General features: G+C 41.7%; 1 protein-coding gene across 6 annotated transcripts in view; it reads left to right on the forward strand.

Moving 5' to 3' along the window:
* Positions 1–18,836, forward strand: part of APBA2 (amyloid beta precursor protein binding family A member 2) — a 225,932-nt gene that overhangs the window by 194,559 nt on the left and 12,537 nt on the right. For all 6 annotated transcript variants that reach the window (XM_050967967.1, XM_050967960.1, XM_050967962.1 and 3 more), the window contains 3 exons: positions 348–527; positions 4,859–5,071; positions 14,467–14,586. In XM_050967967.1, the coding sequence (XP_050823924.1) occupies positions 348–527; positions 4,859–5,071; positions 14,467–14,586 (513 nt within the window). The remainder of the gene's footprint in view (positions 1–347; positions 528–4,858; positions 5,072–14,466; positions 14,587–18,836) is intronic.

Here is an 18,836-nt window from a genome sequence, read left to right on the forward strand (position 1 = left end):
TCCACAAAAATCATGATTTTATAGACCTCCATCATATTCCCTTAGTCATGTCTTTTTACCAAGCTGAAAAGTCGCATTCTTCTTAATCTGTCCTCATATGGAACCTGTTCCATACCCTTAATCATTTTTGTTGCCCTTCTCTGTACCTTTTCCACTTCTAAGATGCCTTTTTTTAGATGGAGTGACCAGAAGCGTCAAGAGTTTGCCGTATTGAGTTTGCCGTAGAGAGATTTATATTATTGTTGCATTCTGTATTAATTTGGGTGAATCTTTTAAGCAAATTAGCTCTGTTCATAGTTACTGAGTGGTGTTTCTCGTTTTCAGCTGCATCTTATTTTATTTTACAGGCACAGCTGATAGCTCAATCAATTGGTCAGGCTTTCAGCGTGGCCTACCAGGAGTTTCTGAGAGCCAACGGAATTAATCCAGAGGATCTCAGTCAGAAAGAATATAGTGACATAATCAATACCCAGGAGATGTATAATGATGATCTTATACACTTTTCCAATTCAGAGAACTGCAAGGAGGTAAATTCTCTTTTTAAATTTTTATTTCATATTGTTAATCCAGTTTTCTTATTTTTAATATTGATGCACACACTGAGCACTCAATTGGCATTTTAAGAATACATTTGCATAGGAAATAAATGGTTTTATTAGTATTCAGCCTTAGGAGCTTTTTATTTTTCCTACCCGCTTTACTTTCAAGGTCCTTCTGCCTCCATCATCATCATAATTACATTTACATTTCATATAAACGAGAAACAATAATACCTTTACATCGTGCTTCAGGTGTCAGTTACTTGCGTGCTATAATGAGGTGTTGATATAATAAGGGAATTGATAATCAGGTTTTAATGACCTTGAAAATTTACATTTTAGTAGATTTTATATCTGCTGTTTGGCAATAAGCGTCTGTAAATGAGCTGACATTTCTGATCTCAGTAAGATATCTTTGGTGTATCTTTTGTATTAAGACGGTGTGTTTTAAAGCTCATTCTAGAATAAAGTCATATCTGGTTATGTAAATGTTGGAGGTGCGAATAGAAGAGAGGCCTGCTTCCAAAATATTGCCTGCAAAGCTGTGGGTGGAGAAGCAGTCATCTGACATAGCAGTAATGGTTTTTAATCAAGTTAGACAAAAATCACAGGACAGGATCCAAACACAGACGATATGACATTAAAGGTCAGATTGTTCTTGGGTTTTGTGGATGTTTGAGGGAAATGGGTGGAACAGTGAGCTGTCTGCCATCTCAGTGCTCCTCATGCAGGGATAGGGACCATGTGCTTGGGGAGAACAGGGACTGCTCTTGGGCACCCCCACGATACAATCTCCCCAAGGAGCAAGTGGGATCATGGCAAAGGGTAGGCGCAATGTGTGCACTCCCACTGTACGTGGGGAAGTTGCTAGGGGAGGGAAGGGATTTTGTCTCCTGAAGAGATTGCAAAACTCTACCAGGGTTTAGGGAGCTTCTGTCCATCACCAGTACTGCTTGGTGGTTGAATACCATAGACTGGTCCTAATATAGCATTGTTTTAGTCCATGAAAGAAGGGTTTTATGGAGTTCTGGCTCTGCATGGGACCAGCATGGCTGTCTCTTATGCTTCTGTTATATCATAGCTCTTCCAAATCCCATTCATCTTATACTCAACACACTCCTGACTATCAAAGGTAAAGTGGGTTTCTGCTCCGAAAAATGACTATGTAAAATAAAAATAGCACTTTTAAAGATGCATCTTCTCCCTCTGTGTCTGACAAGTTGTACTACCTGAAGTGGGTCCAATAGAGCTGTGGCATTGAGCAGCCTGGTTTCTGCCTTTTCCCCCCTCACCTCACACAAATAACAGCAGCAAAATTGCCATCTGAAACCTGATTACAGAATCTTCATTGTTGGTAATATATGAAGTGGAGAGAACTTCCCTTAAGTCAATACAAGGCTTAGCATGGCATGTCAGCGTAATGACTCACATTGATAATAATGGTGTACATTTCATATTTTACCTTTCATTCAGGAAGGTCTCTAAGTACCTCAAAAACAGAATGAGGCACATTGGGCCAAATCCTGTTTCCACTGAAGTAATGACAAAACTCTCCTTGGTTTCAGTGTGATGAATATTTGGCCTGTGTTCTAATGGTGTGAGTGCAGAAAGCATAATTCCTGCATTTTAAAATGATCTCATTTTGTGACCTTGGGCAAATCACCTAATCTTTCTGTTGCAGTTTCCTCATCAGTGAAATAATAGGTATAGTAGCACTTCCCTGCCTCATAGGGGTATTGGGAGGATTAATTAATTGAGCTTTATAAAACATTTAGAAGATGAAAAATGCTACATGCTAAATGTTATTTCCAAGCGATGGGTCATGTGATTTCACTGGGGGTTTTGCCTAAATAAGGAGTGCAGATTTTGGACCTATACGTAGGAAATGCAGTTATTTCTGTGTTAATCATGGTGACTGCAAGTGAAGGTGAAAATCCATATTCAACTGAAAACCAGTCCAGGTATATGGAAATTGTAATTTATAGAGTTACAGATAGAAAAGGTAAAGAAATGGATGTGTGGTTTATATGGGTACAGTCGTTGGACTTGACAAGGTATTGTTTAAGTACACGTAACAACTGAAAAATTATTTCAAATTGGTCACACAAGGGAAGACAAACTTAATTAGAAAGTCTTGTTTTTACTTGTGATTGGAATTGATTGGATATAAGTATGTGTAACACCAAGATGCCTGTTTTATAATCACTTCTCTGAGCTTAAGCATGCTTCAGAGTACACCTTTACCCCGATATAACGCGACCCGATATAACGCAGGTTCGCATACAAGGCGGTAAAGCTCTGACACACTGCTTTGAGCAGCGTGTTAAGGGTGCTGGGCCAGGCCGGGGCCAAGGGGTTCTATAGGGGGCAGTTAAGGGCTCCCCCCCAGGGTCTGGGGGGCAGGAGCTGTGGAAGGGCACTTTTGGGGGCCCCGCAGTCCCAGAGTGGCCCGGGGGATTAGCGTGGGGCCGGGAGCAGCCCACTCTGCTTCCCTCGCCCCGGCCCCCGCCGTGTCGCTCGGGGGAGGGGGCTTGGGGGAAGGGACCACCTCTTCCCCCATACTCACCAGCAGTGGTGAAAGCAGAGCAGCTTGGCCCCAGCCTGCTCCACTCCGCCAGCTCCCAGCCGCAGAGCTCCACTTCCTGCCACAGCTGAGTGTGGAGGGCATCCTTTCCCCGCCGCAGGTGAGTGCAGAGAGGTTGGGAAGTGGAGCAGCCCAGCCCCAGCCATCTCCACTCCGCCAGCTCCCAGCCGTGGTGCTCCACTTCCCACCAGGCAGGTGAGTGCAGGACCTTTCCCCAGCCACCCCACAGCGACATGGCTAGGGCCTGGGCAAGGAAATCAGAGTGGGCTGGGACCGCGTTGCTCCACTTCCCGCTGCAGGTGAGTGCGGGGGGGCATCCTTTCCCCAACCTCCCTGCACTCAGCAGCAGTGGGAAACGGAGTGCTGCGGCTGGGAGGTGGTGGAGTGGAGTGGGCTGGGGCCAGGCTGCTCTGCTTCCCGCTGCTGCCGGTGAGTGCCTGTCAGGGGGCAGGGGGTGGGGGGTGGATAGGGGTCAGAGCAGTCAGGGGACAGGGGGGTTGGGTAGCGGGTGGAGTCCTGGGGGTGATTAGGGATGGGGGTTTCTGGAGGGGGAGGTCAGGGAACAAGGAATAGGGGGGCCAAAGGAAGTTTGATATAACGCGGTCTCACCTATAATGCGGTGAGATTTTTTGTCTCCTGAGGACCGCGTTATATTGGGGTAGAGGTGTAATTAATAGTGGCTACCCTTCCTGCTGCCCATTGCTCCTTGGTTCCCCGTTCTGCTAAATGAGCATGTTTACGAGTAATGATGGATTGTCTGATCATGCTGAAGCTGTTGCACTCTGGTTGCATATCAGTAAATCCAGGGATAACCTCTGCAGAACCCAGTGAGCCTTCCTGGTTTTTACAAACAAGAAATCTCCTTCTGGGTCTCTTTTTAATTTAAAGGCGACCTGATTGAAGTTATGCCACTGAGCCTCCAGTGCTAAATAGGCCTTGCTTATTGCATGTAGCGCAGCCACCACATTATTTGTTTGGGGGGAAATGTTCTTATCCAGTATTTTATTAAAGAAGACTCTCAACTTGAAAATCACACTTCTGGTTAGAAACATTACACATCCTGTAATCACAAGTAACCCCCAAGATTACTATAGCTGAAAGAAGATAATGTCATTGTATTAGGGTAGCACCTTGAGGGGCTAACAGAATTTAGGGCCCTATTGTGCTGGGTGCTGTACAAACAGGTAAGAGGCTCAGAGAAATTAAGTGAATTGGTGAAGGTCACACTTGACATCTGTGGCAGAGCTGGAAGTTAAACCTAGAACTCTTAAATTCCAGTGCCTTAGCTGCAAAGTCTTAAGATCTCCCCTGACAGTGTGTTCCAGTGATGAAAATTATTTCTGTTTATTTAATGAAGCACATCATATATAATCAGCTCCACTGTTTCCCCTGTAGAGTCAGTAGTTTTTTAGTTTTTCCCTTGTTATAAAGACCTGTATGAATTACAACAGGTGAGCAGAAGATCCTCTATAAAAATTATTTTAAAGGAATTAGGAAAAAAAATCAGAGTATCCTATTTAACGGGTGCTAGAAACTGGAATATGTGACAAGTACTCACTTTAAAAACAATTAAATTGACTCTCTCTTTTGAAGTAACTTCTCGTGGTTAATAGGAAAGTGATTTAGTTTTCTTTGTAAATGGTTAATTTTAATTAACCACTGAAATAGTAGTGTTTGAAATTCAGAGGAAATGTAATTAAAACAAAACAGTGATTTATATACATTTTCATTGCAGCTGCAGCTAGAAAAGCAGAAGGGAGAAATTCTCGGGGTGGTGATTGTGGAATCAGGATGGGGATCCATCCTACCCACAGTTATCCTGGCTAACATGATGAATGGAGGCCCTGCAGCTCGTTCAGGGAAACTAAGCATTGGAGACCAGATTATGTCTATTAATGGAACCAGTTTAGTTGGTCTTCCTCTTGCAACATGCCAAGGGATTATAAAGGTACTCAACACTTATATCTGTATACATGCATGTTTGTAGAGTGTGAGCCTGCAGGGCTGAGATTGTGTCTTTGTAAAGTGCCTGGCAAATGTCTGACACTTATATGTGTAATAACAATAATTCATACTGGTGCAAGATAGACTCAGACATTCCAGGCCTTTCCTTTGAGCAGATTTTAGTAGGGACAAGTGAGTGAAGATTATGTAAGGAAGAAGAGCTGCAAGAGTATTTCACAAGATTAAATAGAGCCAGACCATGCCGCACATATCTCCTAGAGAGGACCACATGTGGACTTCCACACTTACCAGTGTGAGGGAAACTCAGCTGTATTCACAGCACTATCCATCCTACGAACTGGGCGGAAGCCTTTCATTTGGAGTCCAGTGTCCATGCAAGTGGAAGGGATGGTGGACTGGAGGAAAGAGTTGGCAGGTTGGGAGATGAATCAAGTGGATGCACTCTGTCTCCCCTGTAACCCCATGAAGGTTCCCCAGAGAAGATACAATCCCAGGTTGTATTATTTTTGGCCACTGTTGCTAGTACAGTTTTATATCCACCAGAGTTAATAGCAGCTGCCAACTATTGATGACACCTTCCATTGTGCCATGTAATTCTGACCAGAGCAACTCAAATTGACCTGGTGCTTAAAACTCTCATAGACTTTAAGGCCAGAAGGGGCCACCATGACCATCTAGTCTGACCTCCATCACCCTGCAGGCCACAGAACTTCACCTGTCCACTCCTATAATTTGCCCATAATCTGTCTGAATTACTGAAATCCTCAAATCTTGATTTTAATAATCCACCATTTATTCTACTTCATATCAGCAAGTGACCCGTGTCCCAATGCTGAAGAGGAAGGCAACCCCCCCTTAGGTTCTCTGCCAATGTGACCTGGGGGAAAATTCCTTCCTGGCTCCAAATACAGCAGGGGTTAGACCCTGTAAAACCGTGAGCAAGTGGGCGAGACCCACCAGCCAGACACCTGGGAAAGAATACTCTGTAGTAACTCAGAGCCTTCCCCATCTAGTGTCCCATCACCAGCTATTGAAGATACTTGCTAATAGCAGTTGCGGATGGGCCATGTGCCATAGTAGGCAATCTCATTGTACAGTCCCCTCCGTAAACTAAGCAAACTCAGTCTTGAAACAAGTTAACCTTTTTTGTTCCCACTATTCTTCTTGGAAGGCTGTTCCAGAACTTTACTCCTCTGATAGTTAGAAACTTTCATCTAATTTCAAGCCTAAACTTATTGATGATCCGTTTATATCCATTTGTTCTTGTGCCAGCATTGGCCCTTAACTTAAGTAATTCCTCTCCCTCCCTGATGTTTATCCCTCTGATGTATTTCTATAGAGCAGTCGTATTTCCTTTCAGCCTTCCTTTTGTTAAGCTAAATAGGCCAAGCTTCTGAAGTGTCCTCTGGTAAGGTAGGTTCTCTAGTTCTCTCATCATCTTAGTAGCCTTTCTCTACACCTCTTTCCAGTTTGAATTAATCTTTCTTAAACATGGGACACCAGAATTGCACACAGTATTCCAGATGAGGTCTCAGCAGTGTGTTGTATAATAGAGTTGGCAATTTCCCAGGAAAAACTAGTTTAGGACAGGGCACTGGTAAATACCAGATTAAACTCAGTTTAAATTGGGAAAGAATAATTGCACCTGCCTCCAGCAAGTTCAGCAAGCATAGAACAAATCTTTTCAAACTTTGGATACATCTATTCAAAACTGAGGAATAGGCTTGGTCTGTCCACATCATCAGACTTGGTCTTCTGCATGACCAAATGGAGCTGGACTTTGCATGCTTCTGATTGCTTAATGCTCCAAGCCCACAACTCTGCATATTATTGTTTTCATAAATCAAATGCTTTTGAAGTTTGTTTATATAATATTGAAAACTGAAATATGAGTCATGACGTGTAACTTCCTTGAGAAAATACCAAACCAAAATGTACACAAACATTCTCATGTTCAGCATTATAATTATATATTTAGTATTACTCCCACTGTAGTTTTATTTTGTATCTGAACAACCCAAAATTAATCTATCAGTTTCGTCTGATGTAACTATAATTTGAATAAGTAACTAAAACTAAGTGCAATGTGGTGTGCATTAATGAAACAGTTTTTAAAATAGAAAATACTTTAAATTGGGGCTAATTGGTTTTTCCTGTGGTGTTTAAAAAACATGATTTACCTGGTAAAAACTACTTCTGGTAAATACTGCCATCCCTATTGTATAATGGTAATAAATCTCAACTATCTCTGCCGGAAATACCTCACCTGATGCATCCTAGGATTATATTAGCCTTTTTTACAGCCATATTACATTGGTGGCTTATAGTCATCTGTGATCAGCCAATAGACCCAGGGCTTTTTCCTCTTCTGTCACTTGCAACTGGTAAGTCTCCAGCTTATAACAAAAAATCGTATTGTTAGTCCGTAAGTGCCTGATTTGCACTATTAAATTTCATGCCATCCTTATTACTCCAGTTTTCAAGGTTATCCAAACCTTCCCATATGATATTCTGGTCCTCCTCCATATTGCTAATATCTCCCAACTTCGTGTCATCTGCAAATTTTATTAGCACACTCCTATTTTTTGTGGTAAGGTTTCTAATGAAGTTGTTAAATAAGAGTGGTCCCAAGAATGATCCCTGAGGAACTCCACTAGAAACTTTCCTTCAGCCTGACAGTTCATTCATTGGAGTCTCCACTTTAACCAGTTCCTTACCCACCTTTTGATTTTCATATTAATCCCCATTTTCTCCATTTAACTAATAATTTTCCATGTGGAACTGTATCAAATGATTTACTGAAGTTCAGATAGATGAGATCTACTGTATTTCCTTTGTCTAGACAATCAGTTATCTTCTCAAAGAAAGAGATCCGGTTGACCTGGCATGGTCTATCTTTTGTAAATCCATGTTGTATTTTATCCCAATTATCATTTGTGTCTGTCCTTACCTACTCTGTTTTGAAATTTGTTCGAAGACCTTGCATACAATTGAGTGAAAAAAAATCACGGGCCTGTAGTTTCCCAGATCACTTTTGTTTCCTTTGTTAAAGATAGGTACCATGTATGCAATCTCCAGCCATACAATACACCCGCTGAATTTACAGATTATTTAAAAATCCTTGCTATAGGGCTTGCAATTTCATGTGCCAGTTCCTTTCATATTTATGGATAGATATTATCTAGGCCCCCTGATGTGGTCCCATTAAGCAGTTTAAATTTGGCTTCCACCTCAGATGTGGTAATTTCTATTTACATACCCTCATTCCCATTAGCTGCCCTGCCATTGTCCCCAAACTCCTCATTACTCTCATTAAAAACTGAGGCAAAGTAGTCATTTAGGTATTCATTTAATCCCCATCATCAGTTCTTAGCGGTCCCACTTCTTTCCTTGTTTTCTTTTTATTTATACGGCTAAAGAACCTTTTAACATTGGCCTTAATTTCTTTGGAAGGTCCAACTCTGGCTAGCTTTTAGCAATTCTCACTTTTCCTCTATACTTTCTGATCTAAGTGAGTTAGTTTTCCTCACTGATCCCTCCCATCTTCCATTCCTTGTAGACTTGATGCTTTCTCTTAATAACCAGTTTGAGGTGCTTGTTCATCCAGTTTGGTCAGCAACCCTTCCATATGATTTTTTCCCCTTGCTTGGGATGCAGGCTTCAGATAGTTTCTGCAACTTGACTTAGAAGTAATTCCAGGTCTCCTCCACATTCAGATCCTTGACTTCTTCAGTCGACTTCCCTAACTAATTTTCTCAATTTTTTCAAGTTTGCCCTTTTGAAATCAGGGGCCCTAGTTGCAGACCTAATTTTGTTTATCCTTCCATTTAGTTTAAACTGAATTAACTCCTGATCACTCAAACCAAGGCTGTCCTCTACACCCAGTTCTTCTATGAGGTCCTTTCTGCTTCTCAGCACTAACTCTAAAATGGCATCTCCTCTTGTTGGTTTAGTGAAGAAATCTGTCAGCTGACCCATCCGGGACTATCTGGGCCCTCCCATTATTAGTAGCACTTCTCCTCCAATGTATATCTGGGAAATTAAGATAAGAGTTGTCCATATAGCCTAGTGTCTTGTCTTCTGACAAGGGCCAGTGCCAGATGTTTCAGACAGAATAGGGAAATTTATCAAGTGATCTGCCACCAGTCATCCAGTCCCAGTTTCTGGCAGCTAAAAGTTTAGGGACACCAAGAGCATGTGTTGCGTCCCTGTCCATCTTGGCTACTTGCCATTGATAGACTTATCCTCCATGAACTTACCTAATTCAGTTATATCCAGTTATACTTTTGGCCTTCACTGCATCCCTGGCAACGAATTCCACAGGTTGGCTGTGCACTGTGTGAAAAAGTACTTTTTTTATGTTTGTTATTGGGTGACCCCTGGTTCTTGTGTTAAGTGAAAGAGTAAATAACACTTATTTTCTCCACACCATTCATGATTTGATAGACATATGTCATATCGACCCGTAGTCATCTCTTTTCTAAGATGAACAGTCCCAGTTTTATTAATCTCTCCTCATATGAAAGCTGTTCCATACCCTTATAATTTTTGCTGCCCTTCTCTGTACTTTTTTCCAATTCTAATATATCCTTTTTTGAGATGGGGATACCAGAACTGCATGTAGTATTCAAGGTGTGGGCGTATCAAGGATTGATATCATAGCATTATGATATTTACTGTCTTATTATCTATCGCTCTCCTACTGGTTTCTAACATTCTGTTAGCTTTTTTGACTGCTGCTGCACATTGAGTGATGTCTTCAGAGAACTATCCACAATGACTCCAAGATCTCTTTCTTGGGTGATAACAGCTAATTTAGACCTCATCCTTTTGTATGTATAGTTGGGATTATGTTTTCCAATGTGCTTTACCTTGCATTTATCAACACTGCATTTCATCTGCCATTTTGTTCCCAATCACCTAGTTTTGTGAGCTCCATTTGTAACTCTTCACAGTCAGCTTTGGACTTAACTATCTTAAGTAATTTTTTATTGTCTGCAAAGTTTGCCACCTCTCTGTTTACCCCTTTTCCTGGATCTTTTATGAATATGTTGAACAGCACTGGTCCTGGTACAGATCCCTGGGGGACACTGTTGTTCACCTCTCTCCACTGTGAAAACTGACGGTTTATTCCTACCCTTTCTTTCCTATCTTTTAACCAGTTACTGATCCAAGAGAGGACCTTCCATTTTATTCCATAACTGCCTACTTTGCCTAGGAGCTTTTGGTTTTGGACCGTGTCAGAGGCCAAGTACACTTTTGAAAGTCCAAGTACACTATATCCACCGTATCACCCTTGTCCACATGCTTGTTGACACCCTCAGAGAATTCTAATAGATTGGTGAGGCATGATTTCCCTTTACAAAAGCCATGTTAACTCTTCCCCAACATATGGCTAATCTGTGTTTCTGATAATTCTGTTCTTTACTTATAATTTCAACCAATTTGCCTGGTACTGAAGTTAGGCTTACTGGCTTGTAATTGTCAGGATCACCTCTGGAGGCTTTTTAAAAAAATCAGTGTTTTTGTTGTTGTGTGCTTTCTTGCTTGCTGTGTGCCTGCTTAATTGAAGTTTATAGCATGGTCTGTCTAGGGGGTTGTGTGCTGAGTCTAGTCACCTGCAAGGCTGAGAGCTTCCACATGAGTTTCTAGCCTGCCATTCTTTGATCCCTAATCCTTTTCAGATCCCTTGTTCATAAACAACCAGAGGAGCTAGCAAACAGGAGCAGGAAACAAGTGTTCAGAGGGGCTTTAGAGACTGACCATGACAGTCAATTACACCTAATAAACATTCTCTGAATTTGGCCAACCTCTCCCTTCCCATCCCTCCGTCCCCAGAAAAAAGGGGAGGGGGAGAGGAGAAAACACACACACACCCCTGCAAGAATACAAATCATGTCGGCAGAAGTCCAGCAGCAGAGTGGGGGTTAGCCAGTTTATTGCACTGAATGCAACATGTATAATTACCTGCTTTATGCTCAGATGGTGTATGTGGGCATTTGGTACAAGCAGCTCGTGGCCCTCAGAGACCATGTATGGGCTCTTGAGACCAAAGTGGCTGAACTGGAGGAGCGAAGGGAGACTGAGAGAGACGTAGAGAGACTTTCCGGGACACAATAGAGCGGTCCCATCCCCCATCTGACACCCTCTGTGCTGTTGAGGATGAAAATCTGGGAAAGAGAACATCAAACTGGAATGGAGGTAAACAATCGATAGGTGGGGACTCTCCTTCTGGATGATGCCATGGTACCCTCTCACACTGAGTATACCTCTCTGCAGGAGGGGACCTCTGTTACTATGAAGAGAGTAGTAATACTAATGGGGGAATTGATTACTAGAAATATAGTTGGTTAGTAAATGACTGAGAGTACAGCATAATGAATTGCCTGCCAAATGCAAAGGTTGCAGTCCTCTCAAGACAGCAAGACAGACTTAGGTGCAGTGCTTCAGAGGAGCCAGTGGTCATGGTATACGTAGGTATGCATAACGTAGGGAAATGTAGGAGAGAAAGATCCTGTAGGTCAAATTTAGGCTGCTACATAAGAGATTAAAGTCTAGGAGCTCCACGGTATCATTCTTTGAAATGCTTCCAGTTCTGTGCACAGGGCCAGTTAGATGGGTAGAACTGCAGGGTCTCAATGTGTGGATGAGATGTTCAGAGGAGGGATTTAGGTTTGTTAGGAACTGCAGTACCTTTTTGGAAAGGAGGTGCCTATACAGGAAGGATGGGCTCTGTCTAAACCAAAATGGAACCAGGTTACTGGAATGTAAACTTAAAATCTGATAGAGGAGTTTTTAAATTAAGGGCTGGGGAAAAGCCAACAGAGGTAGGAGGAGCCCATGGTTCAGACAGACACATCCCTTAGAGGGAGGATTTATTAAAGTGGATATTCTATATCCTAGGAAAGAGGAGAAGAGAGAAGTTGATAAAGTACAGGTAGGAAATGAATAGAAAAAGTTCAACAAAAGAAAGTCTCATTCAATTACATCACATGAGGGCAGACAATTAAATATTGACAAATTTTATAAGTGCTTGTTTACAAATGCTAGAAGTCTTAAGTACTGAGATGGGTGAAACTGAGTGCCTGGTATTACATGAGGATATTGGTAATTAGTTTCTCATAATCACAAAATTCCTAATTGTAGTATTTAATTAAAAATACTGAAAAGGTCTCTATCTACACATCAGATCTAGGGGATTTGTAGCAGACTCTAAGCACTATCCCCGGGGAACCTCTGTTATGTTTCTTCCCTAAAGTGATTTTGACCCAAACAGATGCCATTTTATCCATTCCATCACTTCTGTACAGTGCTGCTCCACCACCTTTTCCTTTACTTCTGTCTTTCCTGAACAGGACATACCTTCAATACCTCTATTCCGGTCATGACTACTATTTTACCATATTTTTGTTATCCCTATATCCTGCACCAGTAGTTCTAGTTCCTTCATTTTGTTACCCAGGCTCCTTGCATTGATGTACAGACATCTTATTTATTTTTGCTTGGCTTCACCCAGATTCTTTGCCTGATTAGGTACAGTTGTTTTACTGCCAGTATTGCCTACCTGACTATTACTGTCAGTGATGTTGGCACTGCCTTTCCTCTTGTTGTCCATTCTCCCACACTCTGTTGTTCCTGTATCCATTGCTGTATCCTCTTTTACTTGATTTTCCTCCCGGTTAATGTGTGACGATTACATGAGTATCTCCCAACCATCTCCCCCGAATTCTTAGTTTAAAGTTCTTTTAATGAGTCGTGCCAACCTCCATCCCAGAAGTCTGTTTCCCTCCCTGCTCAGGTGGAGTCCATCCCATGAGAACAGTCCCTGTGAATGCCTCCCAGTGATTGACCATTCCAGAGCCTTCCTCATAGCACCACTGCCTGAGCCATCTGTTGATCATCATAATCTTGTTTCACCTTCAGTCTCCTTCTCTGTGGAATCCCAATCATAGAAGATTAGGGTTGGAAGAGACCTCAGGTATCTAGTCCAACCCCCTGCTCAAAGCAGGACCAATCCCAGTGAAGATCACCTGAGTCTCCCTTTCTTTAAGCGTCTTCCCCAGCCTGGCATAGTCTTCCTTCATGTTTCCAAGTGAGAATCTAGCAGTACCATTTGTTCCCATGTGAAGGACAATTAGTGGATTCTTTCCTGCTCCCATTAGGGTCCTCTACAGCCTCATGTCCACATCCTCTATCTTAGCTCCCAGCAGACAGAAACTCATCTGTGCTTGCGATCAGCCCTGGTGACAGGCCATCTGTTTTTCTTAATAGGGAGTCCCAGTCACATAGATCTGCCTCCTTCTGGAGTTGGTGCAATTCTCCGGCATTCCCCCTTTTGTTTTGTTTTGTTTTGTTTTTTTGCTACAAATTGTCTTGTCTTCTGTTCCCCCTTGCAAACTTCTGAGAGTCATCCTCTGTCCTCCAGCTATCTCCATTGTCTCTTCCCCTCTTCTTGTAGACTAGTGGCTCTTCTCTTCTTCCTTGGTCTCCCAGCCTGCCTCTCCCTTTCATTTTCCAACTCAGCAAACCTGATCCTCAGCTCTTATTTCTCATTTACTAGCCTGTTTTTCCTCAGCCTTGTTCTTATAAACACGTGCTTCCACTGCCACTTTCCTCATCCAGAAATCCAGCCTTACAGTTCTCTGATCCAGGCATGCGCTGGCAAGTCCTGAGGTTCCCTTTTAGCCTCCTCTTTCCTTTCCTCTATTAGCCACTCAAATCTCCTTTGAAACTCAGTCAGAGTTTCTAGATGCATCTCCAAACTTTGGATCTTCTCTTCCATCAGCCCTACCAGGTGGCATGTCATAAAAACGAAACATCTTTCAAGTACCCCCTCCATAATAATGTACATCCTACAGCTTCCACTTCCAGTCATCTTCATTGGGAGCCAATCAGCACTACAACCCACAGTATTGCTAATGCTGTTGGAGGTGGTTCAGCGTTAGTGATGGTTGGAAAATATTAGATAATTCGTTAGAGCAGAGAAGGCCTTGGCCTCACTATCCCCATTTGTAAAATGGAGATTACAATATCTTATTATGAGACATGTTGAAGCTGCATCCTTTAATGATTATGAAGGGCTGTGAGATCCTTGAGTTGAAGGTACTATTTATATGAGTGAATTGTTATTGTTGGTAAGGTTTTGGGATGGCCAGCTGGACTAATAGTTTGGAAAGAGTCCCTGACTTCTTTCCTCAGGATCAACAGGATAATTTTCATTTGGAGTGGCAGAATGTTCCTTCCTATGGGCAGTCCTATGTTAGTTGCAGCTTCAGGGGGAGAGGAATACAGGGTTTCAAGCTCAGCTAATTCACATACTTCCAGTGAGCACCAATTAGAACCACTTCAGAAAATGCTAACATTTGGGATATTTTTCAGGGTCTTAAGAACCAGACGCAGGTGAAACTGAACATTGTCAGCTGTCCTCCTGTTACAACCGTCCTCATAAAACGACCAGACCTGAAATACCAGCTGGGCTTCAGTGTACAGAATGGAATCGTAAGTTTGTACTTTAATTGTTTATGGCTTTTATGTGGAAACATGTTCAAAAGCTAAATAACTGGAATATTAAAAAAAAAACCCAAAACAAATTGTGTGCTTTTTGTGCACTTTGAACCTTTTGAGCTTCCTGGTTTATCAAGTAGCCTTGCAAGCAGTATATTTCAGAGGCAGAATGTTACATCTGTATGTTGTGGAGATAAGTGAGTGTGTATGTGTGTAATGTTGTTTGTTGTAGCATGTACCCAAATACAAAGTAAACATTTGATTTTTAGGAGATTGGATGTCCTAGCATCTGTCTAGCAGAAGGAACAGATGGGAGGGTGAGAGAAGTAAAGTAGCACTCAAAAGATGTGACAGGCTGCTGATGTGGGGCATGCAGTGCAGTTAGGCTGTGCCAGTTGTTGAGGTCAGTGAGACCTCAAGTCACAAGCACAAGTCCCATCCCTGAAGTATCCATTGCTGTTGATAGGCTTGAAGAGAAGGGTCTGTTCATAGCCAGAGAAAATCTGTGTAGAGCTTCTATGTGTGCTTAAGTCATACTCACTCATTAATTAAGACCATCATGCCATCAGGATCTCTGTTTTCTGAGAATTCAGTTTGTCTGATTTGTACCCTTATTCCACAAACACAGGACCTCTATTTTTCCATTTTGATCCCTTGATTTATCAAACCTTCTTATTAAATCTACTGTACGTCGACATCCTTAAATCTACTACCCCTTTGTCTGTGCTTCCTCTGATCTACTATATACCATATCCTTCACTTAACTCTATCTACGATGTGGTGCTGTGCCCATTAAAACCTTTGCATTAGTAATATAACTTTAAATGCTGTTTGTAACATCTGTGGTGCTTCCCCATTCTAGGAATAAAGAATATTGTAAATACACTGTAAATAAAAGTAGAAGCATTGAATGGCAAGTTTTAAAGATTGTGCCCAATGCACATGCAGTGGAACTTACTTACATTGGAGCCTCTGGAGAAGAGGGTTCATTTTCAGAGGAGTTTCACAATAAATAGAGCATCCACTATTTAAAAGAGGGAGCTAGGAATAAGCCTGCTTCTCATCTTCCACCTACCGTACCAGTATGATATCTTTTTGCCTACAACTGGCTCTCTTACTCTGTTGTTTAGCTCTGGTAGTGGTTTTTTGTTTTGTTTTGTTTTTTGATCCTCCTACTTTTTTTTTTTTTTATTTAGGGTATACATTTAATTTGAGCCTCTATTCTGGTGTTTTTAAATAGTTTCCACGCAGCTTGCAGGCATTTGACTCTTGTGACTGTTCTTTTTTTAATTTCTGTTTAACTACCCTCCTCATTTTTGTGTAGTTCCCCCTTTTGAAGTTAAATGCTACTTGTGGTGGGTTTCTTTGGTATTTTCTCCCCTACGGGGATGTTACATTTAAATTACATTATGGTCACTATTACTGGGTGGTTCAACTATCTTCACCTCTTGGAGCAGATCATGTGATCAATTCATGATCAAGTCAGGAAATGCCTCTCCCCTTGTGGGTCTAGGACTAGCTGCTTCAAGAAGCACACATTAACGTACTGTCTATCTGGAGATAGTTCAAATCCCCCATTATTATTGTTTTTTTTTGTTTTGGTAGCCTTTCTAATCTACCTGAGCATTTCACGTTGCAGAGAGATCCTGGCCAGGTGGTCAATAATATATTCCTTTTGCTATACTCTGACTAGTCAAGCATGGAATTTCTGTCTATAGAGATTCTTTGGTACTGTTTGATTCATTTAAGATTTTTTATTAAATGTGACTCTGCTTTCTTTCACATATAGGGCCACTCCCGCACCAATGTGACCTCCTGTATATTTTGTACTGTTATTACTGTGTCCCATTGATAATCATTGTGCCACCAAGTTTCTGTAATACCTATTATATCAATGTTCTCATTTAATACCAGGCACTCAAGTTCACCCATCTTAGTATTTAGCCTTCTAGAATTGTATACAAGCACTTATAAAACATGTTAATATTTAGTTGTCTGCTTTCATATGATGTAATTGAATGAGAATCTCTTTCATTGGACTGTTTCTCTTCTATTCCTACCTGTACTTCATCAGCTTCTATCCTCTGCTCTTTACTAGGATATGGAGTATCCCCTTTAAAAAATCCTCTCTTATGGAGGACTGTTTGCTTCTCCACACCTGTCGACTTGCACAGTTCCCCTCTGAATCCCTCCAAAGCAGTTCTGGAGTGAGCTTGGGCAGTAGAGGGGAGGAATGGGCACAGATGGGAGCGTGTGAATCATTTCCCCCCAGCTACAGTCAGAAAAGCTAATACAGACTGGGGCACAGTCTGTATTTCTCTACCCCTTGCCACTTCCTCACCTCCTTCACCTGCACACACTTACCACCTTAACTGAATTTTCAGTGTCACAGCTGTTTCAGTTCATCATGGTTTGGTTCCACCTAGTGGACATTTACCATCTTCACCATTTGGTGTATGGTCATGATTCAGTTTGAGTTAGTCTCAACGTTTACATTAGTGTTCAAAATGAAGTATATCAAATTCACCAAACAAGTCTCAGCATTTATAGTAAGCAGTGAGAAATAAGGAGGCCCTGCAATGCAATTCAGTTATGAAAAGTCACAATTTGGATTTAAAGGCCAAGAACTGGCACGTGTTTGATTTATATTTTAAAATACATTACTCTAATAATGCAACTTTATTATAATTTGACTATTTGCATTTTAAAAAGCAAAATTTTCTAATTGCTAGATATGTGATTATAAAGGATCAGCGGTCTAAAAATAAATAAATAAATTAAATAAAAAATACCAAGCACTTTTCCTTTTGATTCAGCATTAGCTTAGAGAAGGGACAACTTGCCTGAATGGCTATAATTAAATGTCCTCCACTTCTGTGCCATTATCTTATTATGCATGCATCTGCTAGTTATTTACATGCCTCATCAGAACACAGACTTGCTGTATTTGCTTTCATTCTGCGTATCTCCTTTGTGCAGGATGTAAAGCCATTAAATTCCTGAATGGTCGGTAAACAACCTGAATGTATTTTTTTTTAAAAGGCTTTTTAGGCTGGGTTTTGTTCCCACAGCACATCAGACAGACATGTACGGTTGAGAAGGATGAAAAGCAGGCAACTGCAACACTTCCCCATCTCTGTAGGATTTAATTTCCTTGCTCAGTGCAGAGCTGTGCTCTGGGAGACACTTTCTGGTGCTCTGCAAACAGTTGGCTGGTCAGGTTGTGCTAGCTTCCCTGGTTTCCAGCTGAGGGAACCGGAGCAAACGGAAGGAGATGAAAGGAGCAGAAGTAGATAGTGTAGAACAAAAGCAAACTGTTCTTGTTCCAAAGTCAGCTAAAAATGCATATGTGATGGAAGCAGTGGCTGTATGCCACAGGTATGTTGTGTCATCATGAATGGGGAGGGAGGTGAACATGAGATAATCTCTCTCAAGATGTGGTTCACCTTTTGTGCAAAAGCTTGGGAGCCACTTGCTTAGAAATGATGGTAGCATTTAAATGTAATAATTCCCCTCTAAAGGGGCAGTATACTTGTGGTTCATGGGTTATATCAGGTTGGTGTGTGTCCAGTCCTATCTTTACTAGTGGTATTCATCACTTTTCATCTATAATTTCAAAGCTCTTTACAAAAGAGGGGTTCTGTTTTAAAAGTGCAGTAAAATGGCGTAACTTAGCAAGTGATTAAGCTTCTATATAGGGAATTCCCCCCTTTCATGTATATTTTATACCTGTAACAAAATGTGTGCTACAGGATTTAAATACATGCAGTACTTAACATTCAAAATTATTTCAGTGAAAAAATAAACAATGTATCAGGGTTTAGCCATTTGCTCTGAATAAATGGTTGAAGAACAAAGAATTTAACTGGCAGAGTTTTACTCTTAATGTGTTACTGTCCAGTACACAGTGGGCAAACTGGAATAAAACTTATTATCTATGTAAGTGCTAAGGTTTTCCCTATATTATAGCTTGTCCCTTAACACACTGGAAAATCTGTAACAGATGGAAAAAACCCATACAGATCTAGTTCTATCTTTGTTCTGCTACTCCCCCCCCCATTCCTCCAGAAAATAGGCTATAGGCCAGAGGCAGGTAAACTGCGGGGACCCTCCTGCCCGGCCCCTGAGCTCCTGGCCCTGGAGGCTAGCCCCTGGCCCTGCCCCTGCTGCTCCCCCTCCCTCAGAGCCTCAGCTCACTGCGCCACTGGTGCAATGTTCTGGGCGGTGGGGCTGCAACCTCCTGG

The sequence above is a fragment of the Gopherus flavomarginatus genome, chromosome 9 (genome assembly GCF_025201925.1).
Source record: "Gopherus flavomarginatus isolate rGopFla2 chromosome 9, rGopFla2.mat.asm, whole genome shotgun sequence".
Taxonomy (NCBI): domain Eukaryota; kingdom Metazoa; phylum Chordata; order Testudines; family Testudinidae; genus Gopherus; species Gopherus flavomarginatus.